General features: G+C 35.8%; 1 protein-coding gene and 2 long non-coding RNA genes across 6 annotated transcripts in view; 1 reads left to right on the top strand and 2 right to left on the bottom strand.

Moving 5' to 3' along the window:
* LOC122529678 (GTPase-activating protein skywalker) overlaps nt 1-21,842 on the top strand; it is a 39,863-nt gene that overhangs the window by 7,364 nt on the left and 10,657 nt on the right. For all 4 annotated transcript variants that reach the window (XM_043656042.1, XM_043656043.1, XM_043656045.1 and 1 more), the window contains exons 2-3: nt 19,448-19,911; nt 21,451-21,639. In XM_043656042.1, the coding sequence (XP_043511977.1) occupies nt 19,545-19,911; nt 21,451-21,639 (556 nt within the window). In that variant the 5' untranslated portion in view covers nt 19,448-19,544. The remainder of the gene's footprint in view (nt 1-19,447; nt 19,912-21,450; nt 21,640-21,842) is intronic.
* On the bottom strand, nt 11,997-14,233 carry LOC122529682. Its single transcript, XR_006306842.1, has 3 exons — nt 13,197-14,233; nt 12,756-12,956; nt 11,997-12,671 (listed from the first exon to the last, which is right to left on the bottom strand). It is a non-coding gene; the product is annotated as an uncharacterized LOC122529682 (long non-coding RNA).
* On the bottom strand, nt 15,364-17,348 carry LOC122529681. The gene is made up of 3 exons (XR_006306841.1): nt 16,863-17,348; nt 16,633-16,779; nt 15,364-16,527 (listed from the first exon to the last, which is right to left on the bottom strand). It is a non-coding gene; the product is annotated as an uncharacterized LOC122529681 (long non-coding RNA).

The raw sequence follows: 21,842 nt of genomic DNA on the forward strand, positions 1-21,842 counted from the left end.
GACGCGGCAGCGATGATAACGATCCCCCGAGTATGAATGACCGAGTTCTTCTACACTAGCATATACAATAGTTGCTGTGCATCAGGGTAGCAAGTCTATGACTTATCGCATCTTTAAACGTTCGTCATTATCTTTTTACGTTTCAATAGTTCCCATTGTGGCGTTAGATCAACGCAGTAACAACAACATGTGTAAACAATCACGTTTTTCTGCTTTTCTTCATTTGCAATCTGTTTCACGTTCTGGAGTTCTGAACATTCTGAAACAATATAAAGTAGAAATTTAATTGAGAAAGTATTTTCTTTTTTCTTTTTTTTTTTTTATTTTATTTTTATGAAATGAAATTTTTTTACCTGCGTAGATATTTCAGAAGTCTCTATAAATGAGTGCAATTAAACAAACAAAAAGATAAAATGATTTTTACGCGCAGTGTAACAAATATAAATGTGACATTTTGAAATATTTCTCACCCTTTGGAAGATACTTTACTACATTAATGAAATAGACATGTGGTTGATTGAAGTTTCTAGATGACAACTCGTGCGTGCTGACATTACAAATTTACTGCTCGTTAAGCTTTTAAATAATTTTTATAATATCTTGTATACATACATGTTGTGAGTAATTCGTGTCATCGTTAATTAAAAACCAGCGTAATCTTACGAGTATCTTTCCTTCGCGCGATAATGCAAGCTCTGCAAAATTAACAAATTAAAAATATCTTCTACATCGATCGACTTTCAAGCCTACTATCTTTTCATAGAGACGTACAGTTCAATTTAAAAAGAACAGGGACGACTTTACAACACGATCTTCGCAACATCTCCACTTCCGGAGCGAGCACAAATTTAATCCTGTCTAATAGGGAAATTTTTCTTAATCTTCTACAATTTCAGAGCTACAACCTGACACTATTCTATATTATTGTATATTATATATTACTTAGTATATTATATTATATTATATTATATTATATTATATAGCATATTGTGTCATGTGTGTGTGTGATTTATACAGACAACCTTTTTTAAAATAAGATATAATGATTAAATTAGTAGTAATAAATTTATTTATGTAAATTATATTTAATTATAAAATATAAATATAAGGAACTAGGCAAAATAAATATATTCACCCGTTCATCAAAAACACGTCGTTATTGAAAATAATTTTAAGTCAATCTTAAGTCTGCCCAATGAATAATTAAACGGCTGCAGTACAACTGACTGTACAAAGGTAGCACAATCAATTGATTTTTAAAATGAAATCTGGAATGAAAGGATCAATGAAATATATACTGTCTCATATTTATTATATGAATTTAAAATTTCAATAAAAATGTTAAAATTCTTTCATGGGACGATAAGGACCCTATATTCAACAGAATAATTTACCCTGTTTATAAACTTGACGTAAATATTAAAAAGAAGTATCGCTTCTCGAATGAATCACTTACACGTGCAAACATTTTACGCAGTTGTATACACAATGTATCTCACCTCCCACGGACGCAACAAGGCTAATCCCCGAATTAAACGTTTCTAAACGTTTCTTTCTGTCCGCGGCTGTATACAGAGAAAGACAAGATGTTGCAACGCAGTACGCAGAATAAGTAACGTCTCTCTTTCTCTCTCTCTAAGCGGCAACGACTGCTATTCTCGAGGACTAACGCACTCGGTGTTTGCGCATTCCAAGTACACTGTACATATTTAGAAAGAAACACGAACGACGGGAAGATGATTCGCACGGATCGCGCGACCGACCCTCCGCGCCACTTGGGTCGATGTCGTTAAATCACGATGATTACGGCATTGGGCTTTATTACTCGGAAGTAGGCAGTTCTCGTTTCAGGGACTTTTGTGTATAGGTAGAACGAGACGGGACGAAACGAAACGAAACGAAACGAAACGAAATGAAACGAAACTGAACTCTGATCTGTGGTTTGTCTAGGGACACTTATCTGCTTGAATATGTACTTTTCTTTTTTTTTTAACACGTTGACGGCGTCCCTCGTTATTATTCGTTCAGCCGGTGTCGGACATTTTATTGAGTCTGATAAAATACACTGGATTTTTACTAAACCCTTGCCTTACGATTTTGTTTTTAAGGGAGCAGGCATTTTACTTACTGTAAAATTAATTTAACCTCTTGCGCTGGAATGAACGTGCCACGCACGTCGAGAACATTTTGCCCGAAATTGCAATATTTTCTCAGTTTTGAGTCTATTGAGATATAACCCAGGCAAAGCAAACAATAAATGTATCGCTTCTTAGTAATTTCTATCCGGTGATGTACCGAATGAATTCGAAAAGAAGACGAATTATTGCATACGGCTTGGTCACTCGTTACGGTCCGCGAGCCGGATACTGGTGCTAAGAGGTTTAGGTTAGGTTCGAACAAAGAGTTTTAACAAAGTCACATATCAATGTTCAATGTCCGACGATAAATTTAAATTTAAATTTAAACTCTGAATTGAAATGTTCTGAACTGAATTTCACAAGTTTACAATTTACTTTTCATTTTAAATCGAGATCACGTAGCTTGCACGGCTCGATATTATATAAGTCAAGGGGTTGACTTATATGTAAAAAATACACGTAAAAAAAGGAAAGCTGTAACGTATATATAATCATTCCGGCTTCGTCTCGGAACGTGTTAACTCAACACTAGCTTGCTCGATGTTCCACGATGTGTCGGGCTGCATCGAACGATTCAATTCACTCCTGGGCACTCCTCCTGGCCTGTCCTGGCCGCCATCTTGCAGGCGACTCTGCCTACATAATTAAACTTTTTGCCACGGTAATCGTTGTAATCTTTCAATTTCGTTTTTGTTTCGCTTTGTTAACCATCTCGTTCAATTTAGAACGACTGACCGGTCGGTGGTTAACTTAAAACGGTTCTTCAGTTCGCATGAACGCGTGGAAAACACCACTCGATACAGAGGATACATACACATACTGGGGTGTTTTCAAGCGGCGACTGGTACACAAGTTCTGGCCGCCCATAGGCACCTCGGTGTCTACATTGAAAAACATTGCTATCCTAAAAGTCATGCAGCGAAAAGTCGACTCGATGTTCAATATTTAACGAACAACAACATTCTATGATACATACCGCTCGTAAATATCCGAAGATTGTACGAACTGGCGATTTCCATATTTGTCTCGACAAAGCATTCTGTTCACAGCGTGTGTTTAACGAAGAGGAAGAAACGTACGAAACGTAATGAATATTGATACGAGACTATTAATTACCAGATACGGCGGTGGAATTTTTCACATGCGCAGACGAGACTTATACAATGCCTTTGTGTCCGCGAGATGCAAAAAAATAATTATCTACGTACTCCGTATTATTTATTATTTCACGCTGAAGTATTTGACTGTTATAATAGACTATAGTAGGCTGATCGGACAGATCGATCGTAAATCTGTTATGATATGATTTACGCGCGATAACGCGCAATCTGATGGATTACTGTCCCAACAAAAAGGTTGGGCGTTATCGGTGACGTTTTTTTTTCTCTTTTTAAATTCGTATTGCACGGATCTGATATTTAAATGTCAGTCTTGATAAGAAAAAAGGAAGAGCTATCATCGAAATGATATTTCTACACACGTGTACGAGCGATAAAAAGTTTCTACAAATTTCCAGCAGTACGATCGACTTTCACGTACATTCTTCGTTCGAGAGTATGTATGTAAAATGACGGAAGTCGAACGACATAACAAACCTTTGATCTTCGATCACCAATTACTTCAATTCTCTCTCATTATCGTACAATTTTCGTCGGAAATCTAGAATCGAGATTGGCCTATAATGCAAAAACGCTTTCGAAGCGTTTGTTTGGATTAGATCGCTTGGAAATTGGACGTGAAACAAAAAAAAAAAAAACAAAAAAAAAAAAAAAAAAAATAGGGAGAGAAGAAATTGCTGATAATGAAATCTGATATCAAATTGATAACAAATCAATGCAACGATGTGAACTTTCCCTTGATACGATGATTATACACGTTCAATGCAATTTATCCGGCAGGATATTCGTACAGAGAGGAAATTTACAGTCGTTCGTGCACCGTAGAAAAATATTTTCATTCCGCAGGGTATCAAAGTCTACGACCTGACGCGGCCGACTATTTTTGAACTGGCGTTAAAACTCTCTCTCTCTTTCTCTCTGTAGTTTCGTTATTCCACACTTTCGTGTGTTTTAAAAGCCGTAAACGCTTTCACGAGCACACGAGTCCTTTGAGCCCATCACCGATGTTACGTTTGTTCTCCAATGATTTCGTCATAATGCAACGAGTGTTGACTTCGTCTCTCCCTCCTCTCTTTATGCCCTCGAATATAATCTGCTCGCACGCGAATTTGAAAAATGACCATAGTGGACTTGGACAAATCAAGCGAGAAATCAGAGTCAACGTTACGATAATAAGTTTAATTATAAACTGACTTGTTCGTGATCGCATTAAAAAATCAATGACAATGACAAATTAACGTCCCAGTTAACATCGTTTTTTTCGGATAAAACGAAATTTTCAACGATTATTTATATTCAGATGTTTCAGAAACGATTCAGCATGTTTCGATTTGACTTGAGTAATAATTGCATTGGTAAATAAAGGATTTCAGAAATTGGACAGTCGTCTCTTCGGAAATTGGAAAATTAAACCCAGCGTTGTCAAAATTATCTCGAGTTGAATCGATCGAGTACGTTGAGAACGAGGAAAGAAAACTTTGCAAGATTCGAAAATTCTCACGCTGGTGCTGACTTAAATTCATAAATCAACGCGCATTTAAACCGATAATATTTGCCGTCGGTGTAACACGTCGCTCCCGTGTGACCATCGAAATGGGCAATTTATTTGTCGATACGTTATCTTGAAGAACGCCTCGCGTTATTAACGCTTTTCAATGCATATCGGCGAGTAAACAATCGTTATGTGTGTTATCCGTAACAACACTTCTGATCGAGTGTCGACGAGAAGACGTCTACAATGCTGTTCTTGTTTTTCAGCGAGTTATCGAGTAATGCAAAAATGCGTGGCGCGCGAAATTTTAAAAATCGATAACGATAATTATGTGGTTTATCGGCACGATTGTGAAAACATGTTCCCAGCAAGCGTGAAAGTCAACTGTTGAAAAAGATTCATCGTCACCTTTCTAGAGGTCGAATTAATAAAATCGTCAAATTTGCACTTCTCAGCCACGAAAATCTCTCGTTCTTCGTTTCCTCGAATCGCCAGTCTTTGGATAATCGAAAATTTTCCTATTTTTCGACGATCGTTGCTGCTGATGTTTCACGTAGCGCTGACCGGGATCTTCCTGCGCGCGCCAACCATAATCAGCTGTGTTCCATATCTGACGAACGAACTCGGCAACATGTCAGCGGTTTAAATCTCGCGGACGAATTGGCCGCGCTTCTCTCCGCTGCAATTGCGTTATGAAATGGTTTAGATGCGCGTCACATTCTTCTATCGTGCGTTAATAAACACATGAGGCAATCGTTGGTCAAGTGCCAGCGATAGGGTGGTTTACCTCGTCCAGGTTCGTTTTAACATCGATTACGAACGCGCTCGTGCATGGACCGGAAATTCCTGTGCGGATGACATATGTATTGCCTTGCCACATACTTTACGGGTTCATTTTTAATCTCTTTTGCGCTCGGATGACGTGGAGAATTTTTTTTTTTGTTTCCCAAAATTACAATATTCCCTCGGTTTTAAATTAATATATTTAAGTGTAACCAAATATACGGGCAAAACAAATAATAAATTTATTACCTCTCAGTAATTTCTATCCAGTGATGTCATATAATATTCGACGAGTTCAAAAAGACAGCGACGAATTGTTGTAGACGATTTTGGCCACTCGTTATGGTCCGCAATCAGTTGTTGCAGCGCAAGTGATACACGTGTCCACGAGTATATCCGCGAAGTCGAAATGGATGAATTATGTCGAAATGCTTTTTTTTTTAGAAGTTCGCAGAACTCCGCTGCTCAGGAAATGATTGTACCTTCTACAGAACTCGAGGATCTGTAAATTAATTGTAAATATAAGGATATTGATATCGTTTCGCGAAACTGTTTCTACATGTGTAAATGTAATTTTTACATTTTCGTCTGTAATAAGTAATAGTAACTAATAATGATGAATAAGAAGAAAGTTTCAAGTGAAATAAATTATTTTAGAAAGAAACTTATTAACAAAAATTTTAAGAAAAATATGTAATGAATTGAAACCTCTTATATTTCGTTTTTAAATAGAAGTTAGATAGATGTTTATTATGGTTGAAAAAATACTATTGAAAATGATCGAAAGAATGTAGCAGGGGGAGAGAGAGAGAGAGAGAGAAGAAATTGTTCTATACGTTGGTGAGTTTGACTAACTATACATAGATTTTCGGAACGTAGCTGCTTCCTTTCAGGCATTCGTTCTAGAAAATGGTCTAAATTTAATATGCACTGTCAACCATTTCGTAAAAGCAATTAGTTCTGTGAAGAAGGCCTTGAAACTAGCAGGAGCTTTAGCTATCAAGAAAGCTATAGCGTATGTGTGTCACCATTATGAAAAAATAATTCTCCGCCCGGAAATGTGACTCGGCGTAGACCAATTATTATTATAGGAACGGCGGTATAATAATTTTTGGCCCGTGCTATCGGCGCAGATTTTTCGTAGAAACAATATCTCGAGTGGAGTATTTTTCCTGCCTCTCGATTAAGATCGTTTCTAAATACCACTCGAAACAAATAAAATATTCGTGTAAAAAGTAATTGTGGTAGATAAAACGTGTAGATAAATTGTTTAAGGAAGTTTAGTCACGAATCGTAGAAAAAAAGAAAAAAAAAAAAATGAACAAAATTAACTGTTATTGGAGCTCATTTTCATTATCTTATTTTTTTTTCTTGCAGTGCGTAAGAAATATTAAAATATAAAATTCTAACATATCCGTTTTAACCAATATTTTTATAGCCGTGTCGTTATTTTTCTAATGCTCAATCTTAAAATAACACAGCTACAGTAGAAATAAGATATCGATTAGAAAAAAAAGCGTAATCTGCATTCAATGAAATTTAAAGAGAGAGAGAGAGAGAAAAGAAAAGTGAAATCACCAATAAACTAGCGAAAGATAAGAGGGAAAGAAAGTTGTTTTGATAAACGGAATACTTATTAGATGATTGAACGAAATATTTTTAACGCTTTAACTCGTCGTTTAATATTGCCGCAATTATCGCTATTTTTATACGCGCACAGACTTCTCGTGTTTATTTTCGTCACTACTAAACTAGAATGCACCTTACAACGCAATATTCGTCGTCGATCGTGTCTATATAAAGTGTCCAGTGAAAAACATGAAATGAGTGGGATCTATCGCGGCGTTTGCATAAATTATTCGTACCTTCGCTGACCTGATTCTTTTTTTGCAACCGGGCACAATGCCGGTAGAATTTCTGTACGTGAAGATTTGTTTCAGAAGGAAATTTTCTTCAGTGTACATAATAATTAAAGATATATATATATATATACACGAAAAAGAAAAAAATAATTGAAAGTATAATAGCAGAGAATGAAAAGGTGTAGGCACGAGATTGTAAAAAAAGGAAAACAACTTGAAAGTTATTCTTGCATAATCGCGTCACATGATATTTAGAAAGCTTCAATCTCATTTTATCGCGAGCTAAAATTTCCCTCCGCGAACTTTTTCATTCATGCTTTGTCAAGCAGAATGTTACGCGCAAAATGAGTATAAAGTAAACGGCACCAACAGCGGAACATCCACGTAAAAAGACGCGGTTATTTTTTAGCGAGTCCTCAATGAAAATTGTTTAGGTAATGTAAATAATCTATAAATCGTACTATAGAATGGAATTTTACACGTATCGTCAGCTGATGTAGTTTGAACACAACAACAAGATGAGATTAAAAAGTAGAAACAAAAAAAAAAATAAGTAAATGATTTTGCTGGAGAATAATGTCAATTTGCGTAAAATAAACGTATTAAAGGAGAACTCTTTCGCACGTGAAATAAATAAATTAAATAGTCTACTTCTAATTACATCTGAATGCTTTAAATCGTATCTTAATTTTTTACCTCAACATCCTGAGAACATCTTGAAAATGTTTATGATCTCAATGAACGATTGATAAACAAACAGCTTCATGGCAACATGGAGCTTCAGCTAAGAAATTTAGAAAGCAGAATAATCGAATTTTGTAAACATGAACAGTTTCGAAAGGCTTGTTACCAAAAGTTAGAGAGAGAGAGAGAAAAAGAGAGAAAAAAGGCGATAGTGTAGCATGTAACATGTAACCTGGTCGATCGATCCTCCGCGTCGGTTCACCGTGAAAGTAACAGCACTGTTCATCGATCAACTATGTATATTTATGTGCACGTTATTTACACGGTCTAAGATTAAAAAGCATATAGCGAAAGAGAGATTTCCCAGAAATACAGCTGCCTCGATAACTGGCCAGATAAAGTGCCGGATGGCCAGTTAACGAAATGGGTTTAATTAATGCGTGGACGATAGTCTGTTATACCCAGCCAATTATGTCACATTTGCCAACGTGTTTCCGCGACCGATAACTCCAGATATCGAAGTCTCCAATCAAAAGTATTCACCGGGTCTTCTCTGGTCGTTTTTTAAGCGGCTTAAAACTTGTTCTGCGCAAATTCAATTATCCACACCTTCTTTTTCTTGTTTTTTTTTTTTTTTTTCCTTCCTTCGCCTCTTTTGGTACAGTATGCAAACCTAGAACAGTTCGAAAGACTCAGTATCTATGAGTAATGATACACTGATTCGATTAAAATAGAATCAGTAATATAAGAGCCAATGAAATGAAAAAGATGTTATCATACGTAATGAACGGTTGTTAATGTTTATTTCCTTCAAAGCATGTTTGACAATTTAATTCTAAAAGCGTAGGAAATCTTCAGAGAGCATGAAGTGATAATTATTTCCCACATCATTTAAATTCCCCGTCATTTTATCCAATTGAGCAAAGTCTACAAATGGAAATTGCAGTCAAATATGTATCAAGTCGTGTGCCGTTTTAAAAGAATATTTCAAGAATGTTTCTCAAGTCAATTAGCATTTGCGATGATGTCCAGAAGGAGATCGCCAATAGAAATGCGGTACATTTAAACAAAATATAAGCAAATAAATAATTCACGATGATGACTGCAAGTTGTGGTCGTCACGTTGTCTGCCAAAGGAAGAAAAATGATTCTTCAATGAATTCACGGATAACGTCTAGCATCAGCTTTTGTAAATATCATAAATATTGTGCAGTAAATAATGCCTGAATAGAGTGATGCTCAGTAAGGAGAAAAAAAAAAGAGAAAAAAACACTGAAAGACTGCTACTTATTGGCCTTTACGTGCGGTGACAAGAGAGTAATTATTAATTCTGTCGCGTTTGATGATGAAAACTTAATTGTAATGAATTGATCGATGACAGGAACGAACCTTGTGAACATGATCTCTGAAACAGGAGGAATTATCACAGAACGAATGTTTTCGCGTAATGAAAAATTAAAATGAAAATTCTAGTCACTGACCCAATTATTTCATTCCACAACTCCCGTTTCTTTATTCTCGTTTCATTAATTTAATTTCTTTTTTTTTTTCTTTATTTCGCCGATATTTTCTCTCCTATCTCCGTTTGATTTCGGCCAGCTAATTAATGTTTCAATTAATTTTATCGAACAGAAACTTCACTGGAAATCTTTCACAACTTGTATCAGTGTGAATTCAGCTAATTCATTCAAGATCGAATGCATCGCATACATCATTTTATTGAGATTCAGAGGCCATTTTTATCGCCCCGACCGAAAGAAAACGAGGTCGATATTACAGCTATCTGGAATTGAAAAAAGATACTTGACTTGTTATAACCATTCTTCCTGTGCCTTAACGCTTTTAACGCTTACGTTCTTTTTTATTTTTTTATTTTATCAATTTGTTGTTTTGTTTTTGCAATTAAAACGTTACGTCCGAGTATAAAGGAGATCAGGCGTTGTAAAACATGACTTTGGTTAATATTAAACTATGTACAAAGTTTGAGCCAAATCGGTTTGACCCAAATATCGCGAATTTCTCTGTGGAAACTGGATACTTCGAGCAGAGCCAAACTTTTAAATATTCAACTGAATCGCCACTCCAAGTACCTGGAATTACTTGGAATTACATTTAAGAAATTATTCAAAAAATTCATCCATTGTTGACATTTTAGGGAAATAGATTCCAATAGATTTCAGTGATAAAAAGAAACAAGTTAGAACAACTTGGCAGACTTTGGGCACATTGCATTTTTCTCCACCTCCATTTTTGTTCTCCTCAGTGAATACCACAAGTCCATGAAGTCTTACCTATTCCTTAGTATCCTGTAATAATTTAATGATTTATTTCATATCTGATATTGTTATGTTACGTAATACTTCAGCCACTGATTAAATTATGGTAATATTCAAGAATGCAAGATGAAGAATTGATTTCCCAATGTTTTGGCAATCACTTCGTGAAGAAAACAATAAATATTAATGACGACTTCTTCATTTGATAATTCTACTAGCAGCAAAGTATAATTATTGTCATGATTGTGCTCAAAATCGGTATAATCTATTTTCGTTAAACCTCTATTGCAGGAGGCACGACCAAGTTTCCATTGTTAAAACGTTTCATTTGAAAAATAATTCTTTTTTTCTTAGCCGGTTCGAACTTCTATCATCTTTTCTTCTCTTGACGGAATCGATACAGAGCCATATAATCAGAGAGATATGAAAACAAATGATGCGAACATTCATGTGCAACCAGCATTCGCAAAAGTTGGCAAACGAAGCGGCGAACATGATGTCATTGGAATACGTTTGCTAAAGAAGAAATTTTATTTTTGGGATTCTTCTCGTTCCTCCTCAAACGGCCCCAAAATTTCTTTAGCACGGATCAATTTTAAACAATTGAAAATGAAGGATCTCTGTCTGAAAAAAATAAACTAATAAAATATAAATAAATAAATAAAAATAAATATAAATATAAATAAATAAATAAAAATAAATATAAATAAATAAATATAAATAAATATAAATATGAGTATAAATAAATAAATATAAAAATAAATATAAATAAATAAATATAAAAATAAATATAAATAAATAAATATAAAAATAAACATAAATAAATAAATATAAAAATAAATAAATAAGAAATAATAAATTTCTTTTGTTTGTTAATTAGAGTAACTAGATAATTCTCGGTTAAGAAATTCTGTTGTTCCAAGGCACAAAGAAAGGCTCGTGCAATTTGCTTTCCAACAGGCCGTTAATGAGAACGGATTTACTTTCACGCTGCAATTATGTTTCCACGATCGTTTGTTTTATAATTACTTGCGCACACCGTGATTACGATGATCACTTCGCAGTGCTGAAATTAGTCATTAAGAAGCTCGAGTTGCTGCCAGAGCAATCGTTTACCTTTTAATTTAATTAATTTGTAACGCAGAAAAAAGAAAAAACCTAGATGAGCACGGCTCTTATTTCTACTTTACTAAGAAGTGGTTTCTCAGCTTTTTTTCTCTCGGGCAGAATGGAATGATTCTAGATGACGGAAAAAAAAGTTACACGTTGCGAAGCCTACATTTGAAAAAAAAAAAAAAATTATTACAACAATCGTGAATGTTGCATATTTGCCCTCACGTGTAAAGTGAAATTACTCATGTATGTGAAATGAATTGCAGCAAATGAATATGTTTATCTATTCTTAAAGGAGAGCTTTGCGATATGATAAATAGTTTGAGAAATGTTCAAACGCATAAAAGCGTAGTCAGTAGTTGATACTCGCATGCCGCCAGTTCTCAATCATTGACAGATAAAGTGCAGTAAATTAAATTGTTTCTGTTACTCTCTGTAAAACATAAATTTATTTACTTTATCGTATTATGCGCATACGATAGGTAAACGAAGGTGTATACCGTGTATTAATAATTAACAAACTTGCTTGCATTATCGATCGTCATACTGTTAGCAAATACAACGCAGTAAAACAATTGTTCATTTCACGTTATTAAATGATATTTGCCTACCTGCATAATTTACGTAGAAGCTAGTTAAACAATGTTATCCGGTTACGTTAATTCACTTTCATGCTCTCTAGTTTCATTTGCTCCAAATAAACTTTACCGTGGAATGTCGAGCAGAAACGTCGTTCGAAGCTTCTCTTCCTGTTAGCATCGGTGTCCGTGAATTATTGCACAATGCTGCGAATTCGCCTGCATTTCATTAAACACGAAGGAGACCGTGTAATTATAGCCCGTCCGTGAACGTAACGTATCCGCGAGTGCTGTTTGCACGCGGTTATCGATTAAAAAAATCCAATGAACCGATGCACGATGCGATTCTAACCGATTACACGCCAAAAACCAAATCCAAGATAAACAGCTGACTGGCTGGTGGTTATCATGAGATCAACCGTGTCCAATGGCTTGTGTAATCGATCGTCGACACCGAAAGCTGCAACATTCTTCTTCCATATACGTGAGACACGTTAGGCCAATCTCGGTTACTTTGGTAAATTAACGAGATTTGTTCGATACGTATAGTACTTTGCTGTTAAAAAGAAGAGGTGCGAGAATTTCCTTTCTTCACTCTTTTGTCGAGGTCTGAAATCAGGATACTATCTGCAAAAATAACAAACGACAAGTCACTGATACTGCACGAGTATTCAATATTTTGACAAGTCTAAGCCAAGTTGATTTAATTACAAAGAAACAGCTCTGCTTTCTTTCTCTTCTTCTTTGTTTAAATGTAAATACACTTGCCAATTCAGCGTGTGTATTTCTTCTTTACAATGTGAATCTCCGTTACATGGTTTTAGAATTTTACACTGTTTCTATTATTAAACTTGTCGAACTTGATGGAATTTCAGTGCATAACAGTATCAGTGTCTATCTAGAAAATAGACCCTGGAAAACAACAAAAAGATTATAGACACTCGACTGAATTCCTTCAGTTTTCTTGTCTCTCCGTTCTCAAGGAACAAGACAAAATTTTTGCCGAATGCGACGGTGAAAATACCGGCGTGTGAAAAAGCATGAAAATATAACTACAACGTTTATAACAGACGGATACATCTCATTAAAATAGCGTGATGTCGCGTGAGACAGGGCGGGGGGGAGGGAAATACTTGGATATAGCGTGTGCACCTGGTGTCATGTGATTTGGACTGATGCCATGGCGAGCCGAGTCTCTCAATGCACGCCTACAGCTTAAAGGGAAAGATATCGAGCTCCAGTTTTTCGGCTGCGTTGATAAATTCCATCCACGATTATCCACCGTTTTGCTCCATGATGTTTCATTCACGCGCACACTGTTATTTACAAATAATCCGGACTTTGAGGCGATCTGCAATGACAGTGTGCGAATTTCACAAACTTACATTACTCGTGCGTTACATTCACGTATAAAAATTGACAATTGTTCGATGATCTCGCAATTACAAAGTATACAGTAAATCCTGAATTTAAAAGTTACGTCTAACAAAAATCATTGAAACTATACGTCAAACTGCACGTATTGCCACACGTTTCAGATTTGGCAATACGTTCGATTTAAACATTTTCTACTAGAGGAACGTGCTACACGTCGAAGCAAAGGCGTTGGAACAGGCTCGTAAATTGTTCATAGATCACCAGCTGAAAGCTACGGCGAAAAGTGCACGAGTAGCACGAATAATTCGTTGATCAAGCGCTAATGAAGTAATTGAACGTTCAACGAAGTGTTGTAGCGCCGACGGCCGCAAAGATTCTAGAAAATTGACAATTAGCGGATCATTCCGCTAACAACGACGCTCCGCTGGACGTTATCGGCCAAAGGTACACAAGATTCTTATTGCTGCACTTCATAGGCAGGCGATCAATGGGATCAACTTTTCGCTAATTAATCTGCCCTCTTTGAGGAATCGAAGATTTCTATCGTTCATATCGATTTATGTAACATGACGTCTGATATCTTTGGCGCTGATCGCGAGATCAATCGACCCGTCAATTTCTTCACGCGTGTTCGCAGTTTGCACGCAAAAAAAAAAAAAAGTTAATCGTCAGCGTCTGGCCAATCGTCTCCTGGCAAGGAGAGATCATGTGTTCGCCGAGCCCATGAATTATGCAGCGAATTCCAAAGATGAATAAGATGATAACTCTGGCGAATCGTTGGAATCAAGGCTTCAATCCATTAACGACAGGCGTACGCATATTTGATAGCTATGAAATTAGACTCGTTTATCCACTGGAAGACCCTTTTTCGAATTGTCTGCCATCATTGTGCAGTATCTCGCCTAGTTTGTCACGCAACACTTTGTTTCTGTCCAAAAGTAAAATCTCTGTTGAAGGATCAAGTGTCATACTCTAGTTTGAGAAACTATTGACGTTACCTTTTATGAATATTTTATCACATTACTTTAGTTGAATGAAATTGGGATTCGCTAAAAAACTTGTACTCCTCAGATTGATCTCCAAACTCTGTCCTTCTTCTGACTAATTGTAAGCTGTAAAACATTATTCCTTGTGCTTAACATCGTTTAAAAAACGTTCTTTTGTAATGATAATAAAGTAATACATCAAACGAACGCTGCACTCGAGGCTGTGATTGGCTTTAAATCAGATGGAGATTGTGAGAAATTGCGTCGGTATTTTCAAGAAATTTTTAAACTGCGCTCCTTTAATTTAATCGTATGTGTTATTTATTGCCTTGAGTCTCTATCTTGAATGAATATTTTAAACGCTCTTCAGATTTGATTGAGAATTTTTCAACGGAAAGATATTACAATGAACTTGATATTAAGAATTATCTAGAAAACCAGCCGGTTGATCTAATGATTCCTCTTCTACGATAAAAGACAAGATTACACAGTAACAGTGATACGCAGCTCTCCAACAGTTAGAATGACTGATTATGAATTAAGTTCTTCCTTATCTTCCTTGCTTGATAGATAGATCATCCTTCAAACGATTATCGTACACCTACTTATGATTTAGCACAATTTTCTTGAAAAGAAAAAAAAAAAATACAATTGGTTCAAGAGGGCATGTTGAACACTTGTACGTATATATTTATAATACAAATTACTTATCTCTCGACGTAAAAGTGCTGAAGCTGGTTTATTTTTTTGCAGTCAGTTGTCGACAAAATTTTAGTGGTTGGTGCAATTGCAAATAGAATGGTGCAATTTGAAAGATTTATATAAACCTTGCGTTGCTATATCTATTGACGATTACAATTTGACTTGTGATCCACAACCAATCTAGATAAAATACATACAAGTTAGAACAAAAATAAATAGAAATTTATTTATTAATACAATTTGGTCATTTGAGAAATCTCATGCTTCATTTGTTTGAAAAATTAACAACAGCGGCACTTGATGCAGTAACAAACTGAAATAGTATGACAATTCAATTTTTGTCTTTGTAAAGTCTGGTTAATAAAAATATATTCATTGTATTACACGCGAACGAAATTTAAATTATCCATAAAAGTATAGACGTCATTGAGATTATTTCAGTTATTTAAAACTAGAGATTAGGTAAGAATATTAATCTATGAAAAATATCAATCTTAAAGATACGAATCTCTTAAGTGTGCCTGTACCTGTAACTCACTGGATTTCCAAAATCGAAAATGAAATTATACGCATTCAACTCCTCTCATTTTTCAAATGAAATCTATAATATCGAAATGTTTTTTTCTTTCTCTTAACTTAACGCTTAATATCCGAGAGGAAAAAAATCACGCGACCATTCATTGCTCCATCATACGCGTTTCATTGTTACTGGCGTTCGCATATTAGTCATTTGACAAACAGAAATACACGAGAATCCGTGCAGAGAAACCCAATAGAGATGTGTCATCGAGCAACAACAGGCCGCGTAGTCTAATTAAGTACTCGGAATAGCGTCGGCAATTGTCCCGTGAAATAATTGTTACACTCGGGCGGCGATCATACGCTAGAATCGAAAGCGAGATTCCGTTTGGCAAGGCTCACGTTGAATTACATACCAAATGAACGAGCACCACCTATCGTGGGTTAATGAAATTATGCAGATTTGTCACTTATCACGGCCAAAAAGGGTCGGATCTTGTTTGTTCAACGTATTCAACAATGCAACGTTCACGCATTCGCGTGTTTGCCCTCGTCTTCGATGAGATATATTTATACTATCAAGTGGTTCGAGCGCTCGAGAGTTGCAATAATATTTATCTGCCGCGGCAACCGCGAGTCCTCCGGCTCTCTCGCGTGTGTTCGATCGTCAGATTCATTGTAGAATTTTATGTAAATCCGCCTTCGAGCTTCTTATTACGAGAACAATACTCTTCTTCGCGTACCAAAGTGTCGCACGCTGATATTAATAGATGCCTGATTTTATGCGGCATAGTTTGCAGAGCATCGTGTCTCGTTATTATTGTATCAATCGACCAGCGTTAAATAGGCATTCTCTTTTTCAGTGCTCGAGCATGATGATTTCACCTTCTTTCTCCTTTCTGGAATTAACAAAATATACGTTTTATTAGCCTTTGGATCGTAGATTCTAATAAGATCAATTGTAACAATTGATGATGTGATTTTCAGCGGTTGTAAATTCTTACAAGAATTCGTCGGCCCCTGATGAAAGTTTGATATTTCTTGGATAAACGTATTGATGTCTCAGTTAGTTTTAGATTAGCAAATCTGTGATTGATAAACAGTGAAATAAATTTTTGAAAGCAAATTTGCGTATCCTCTGAACGAGACACCTGTAAGCTGTTGGCCAAACATAAAAATGTTGAACTGTTTGAATTTTTCAATGTTTGTTTACCGTAAACCATAATTTGTTTACCGAGGTTAATTCCATGTGCCGTACGCAAAGGGATAACATGTCTTGATAAGGGAATTCCGTTTGCCGCGCAGCCTCCAGACACAACGAGCATCGTCATAAAAGGCATTATCTGGCACAAGCAGTTTCTCCGCGGATTGTGTGCAGTAATGTGTTGCCGAGTTGTACATATGGTGTATTGATAAGCATTAAACGTGTTTGTGGCTGCGAGATAAATCGCGCATTTTATTAATAACCGTTAAGCACACCGGCAGATTATCGTTCGCGATTTTGCCATCTGGCTAGCTTTGCTTATTATTAGAGACAGCTTTAACGAGGCTAATTATAGGTGATATTATATATCCATTGTCTCCTGCTGGTCGACTCCTTTAGAAACATGTTGCCGAGGTCATTGTCTGATCGACACTCTCCGTCCCGCGCGAATCGAATCTTTACCACCGTGCTTTTCAACCGGTACCATTCTTCTTCCATCCATCATTTTCACACTACGCGCTATTGCCTGTAACAAGAAAACAAATCTGAAGAAAAGTTCGTACGCGAATCTACTCTGTTCTAGGGATCTTTTTCCTTGAATATTCTACTCTAATATAAATGTATATACATATATAGCGTCCAGTCTGGAAATATCTTACTAAATTTTATTCCGTACTTGCCGTTTATTTTATGCACGTACAGAGTCACCGCCCAGCTGCGCCATAACCTTCTGTAACAGTATATACGTTATAAACTGCTACCGGTTAAATTTTTCCAGACAGAAGTTAGAAAAACAATCGATTCGTTTCTCACCTGCAATACCTTTCCTTACGAGCTTTGACTCGGCGTTGTCACCGTCTAGAAATACGAGAAGGCACTCGCTTGGTTGCGAGCGTTGTTTACGCTGGCATCTTTACAGAAGAGAATTGATTTCGGTCGCGAAGTGACCGGTGCATCATCGTGGTGAATCGACATTAAGGAAACGTACGTTACACATGGCGAACGCGAAAGATACATTGCCTTAGATAATACTTCCCCTCCTTATTTTCTTCACCTCCCTTTTTTGCTTCGAACGAGCACCAGAGTGATTATGTGCAAGACCTAGTCGCTGTTATTATGGGAATGTTTACGGAAAATTCTTGGAAACGTGCGGCCATCGGTTTGTTGTAGCTTACTCGAGGAAACAATATTCGCCAGTGGCTAGAAATAAATAATTGACAAGACTACAAAATTAAGTTAGTATAATTTGCAAATTATACGTTATTTCTTTTTTTTTTTTTTTAACGAGCTAATCGCGATATACTTTTCGCTGCAACGATTTCCTAATTGTAGTTAGGTAAGAGACAAGAGCTACCACCTCTGTGAAGCAACGAAACACTGCTCAAATCAAATGTTCGATTATCTGTACAGTGCCATCTAGCAAAGGGAAACAAACATTCTGTGTTTACGTCAACTTGTGTGTATCCGTTGACTTATCGTTTCGAATTCGTCGGTACAGCAGTGTGCGCGACACAAGTACAGAAAGAACGAGACGCGACATAATTAATCTAAATGCACGGTAGGATCGATATCGAGATAATAATTAACCGAGATATTGTATAATAATTTATACTTCAATTGATACAAATAATCAAAGTCTTATTTCAACTGTATTACTTCTAAAAATCTATACATTACAAAAACTATTAATTTAAGAGATATTTTAACTTCAATTCTGTAAAATCTATACATAAAAGACAAGGACGATATGAATACAAGACTGTTGTCCCTGTCTGTTTTTGTCTTTTGTACGACAGAATTGTAGTGAATGAAGATTAAAAAAGAGTAATGAAGATTAATTACGATCTAAAATTGATAATTAAAATCTAAAATTCTTCAAGAATTGAAGAAGATCTCCTAAATTAATAACTTTGCGACGTGCATAGAGAATATCATAATCTCGAATATCGATAATCTCTCCACCTATTTAAAAAATTATTAGATACTGCAATATTATGATCCTCTTAATATTGAATAATTTTTATTAACAAAGTTTATTTATATCTTAATATATCTTAATAATGGAATTATTTAGATGATCCCATTTAAATGGTTTCTGTGTGTGTGTGTGTGTTGTTTATAATTAATTGAATTATATTAATTAATTAATTATAATTATATTAATTAATTAATTATAATATGTTGTTTATAATTAATTGAATTATAAACAAATATACAGGAAAATTAATTTGAGAAGAAACACGTTAATCGCAAACGCGGTCATAATTATTTAAACGTAATAAAAATTTTCACCTTCGGTAACGAGCAAAATTTAAAAATAGGTGGCAAAACATCGTATTTTTATATGTCGCGTCCGGTAGAGAGTATGCCTGACGTATTTGGCTTCTCGAAAGTAAATAGATTTATATTCATCGAAAATTTGATCAACAAACAAAATTAAATGGTAATATTTATATCGATTGCAAACGAGCCGAAGAAGATTTCATTCTTTCTCGAATATGTGTGTAAAGAGATAAATATATATGTTCTACCTCTTGTAACTAATATATATCTGTGCGTTTGTACTTTGCCAAACGTGTTTCACCTTTTTTTTTTTTTTTTTTTTTTGCTTTCAGATGAAAATTGAAACATCTCAGGATATGACGTAAATGTTAGCGTGAAGAGTAAACGGAGAAACGGGCATCATGAAGAAAAGTCTCACGCCGTAGTGCGATGTTAGTCACACAGACACCCTCCTCGACGGACAATCTGCCGAATATGCTGCCGGTGCTCGAGGAGGAGGCGGATGTCGACGTCGACGACGCATTCCCGCCGCACGTCGACACGACGAACATCGTCATACAGCCGGAGTCGCCCACCAGCAAGAAGCAAACGCTGAAGACCTTCAACGAGGTCAACGCGCTTCTCCAGGCCGGCAGGAAGAGGGAGGCTAAGCTGATCATAAGGGAGAACGCGTGGCCATTGAACAACGGGATCAGGGCGCAGTTGTGGCCAGCCCTATGCAACCAGCACGCACATGGGAAAAACATGCTCGATGGATTCTATTGGGACATGGTCAATCAAGTGTTTGGAACTACAGGTTTGTCCCCGACTGGCCGTATCACTTTTCTCGAAATTACAATGTACAATGTTATTTACTATTCTAATAATAACGAGCTGAAAATCTATCTACACAGACATGTATTATTAGCATCTCAATGCGTGCAACGTGCACGTATAGTGGTTGGAATATCTTTTGGCTAAAAATTACAAAAGTTATCGACTCTATGTAGGAAGTATTATTCTTCAGTCTGTCAAGTCTATTTTTGCTTCTTCTCTGTTAAGTTCCAAATGATCTACTTCTTGCTTAACTTAGAATATTAAAGTTTCCAAGTTATAATAAATGACGTGATGATTAATAACAATATATAGTTAAATGATTGCACTAGTGAGCATATGTATGTTCTATCTGTTTAAGACCGGATCCTGTCTCTTACGTAACACGTATTTAACCCTTTGAGAGTTAAGTCGATTTAGAAGAAAATTTTTCAGCAAAATGCTATAATTATATTACGAACGTACCAAAATTGCTTGCCTCAACCTTCTAGCAAATAAAATTAGACGAGAAATGATCAATTTAACCGAGTGTCGATAAATGAACTCGATTTAAATCACATTATTTTCATCGAGTAGAGAATTCTTACTTGTTATTATATAAATCATAATATTCATTTTATAAATGTTGTATCCAAAATATTTGATTAAATTATTTATACAATCTGGAATGTAACAAGAGTGTAAAAGTTTAGGACAAAAGTCAGGTAATACCTTTACAACTGTTATGCTACTTTTTTCAGTATGTAAATGGTGTATTTCTGTGTTCTTAAAGCGGTTTTCATCCATTCATTTTTTCATGTTATTTCTTGCTTCTTAACATCATCAATATTTATAGAATGTTGATTGACTGTGACATTATTATTCTTCTGTTGTGATGTACAGGCTTTTGCCAAGATGTAACGACAAATTTAACTGAAAAAAACATATTAAAAATTAGCTTGTAATTATTAATAATTTAACATTCTCTATAATTACATCTAATTGTAGTATTTCTTTTCTCTAGAAATAGAGTCTTTAGTAGCATTTACTTGTCTCCTTCATAAATCTTCGTTATATATATTATTTTAATTATTATAGCTAATCTCAAGTTCGCGTGAGTTCATAAATTTGATACATGGATACAGAGAGTTTGTATATATCCGATTCGGTAGTGTTCTTCATTACGCAAACGTGTATTTATTATTAGAAAAAAAAAAAAAACTGATACGTAGCACCTTTACCTAATGCGAAAACTGATCAATAGTGAAGAAATTCTACCACTGTAAGCAGTCGAACGTAACGTTCGAAGTGAATTAATTTTACTTTACTCAGCACATTACATAAAAGCGATCGCATACGTTAACATTGATGAAAATTTGTACAATGTATGTTGCACAAATTATCCTCTTCTTGTGTTTATGAATGAAAATTGCTCATCCAATGTATTTCATATTCGCGATCGAGCCTCATTAGATCGGATTACTTTGACTTACTTTGTTTTTAGCAACGGCGATTGATGTATGGAATTACCTGATGTTTATAGAGCTGCCGGAAAAATCAATCATGCTACCACCGTTCGTGGACAGCACTCATTGCCTGTCGTACCACCTGACGAGAAAAGGCAGGAGCGTTGCTGACAGGATTGTGTCTGTCCTGGGATACGCTTGCCCTGACATTACTTACAGCCCTTCTCTTTATCCCATCACGGCTCTTCTGCTTCACTTTATGCCAGGTAAATGTATAAATAAACAAAACGTCCACCTCGCCATTTGGGATACACAGGATGAAAGGGGGCGAAGCTTTCCAAGAAACTCCCTTCTCATTCGTTCCCACCGGTCGCAATAAAAATTCACACATTCGCGTGCCGTAAGTCGGATTTCTTGTTTGCTCGCATAAATTAAAATGTTGGACAGGCGGTTGGATGGAATCCCAGTC

The sequence above is a fragment of the Frieseomelitta varia genome, unplaced genomic scaffold (assembly GCF_011392965.1).
Source record: "Frieseomelitta varia isolate USP_RPSP 00005682 unplaced genomic scaffold, Fvar_1.2 scaffold_301, whole genome shotgun sequence".
Lineage (NCBI taxonomy): Eukaryota > Metazoa > Arthropoda > Insecta > Hymenoptera > Apidae > Frieseomelitta > Frieseomelitta varia.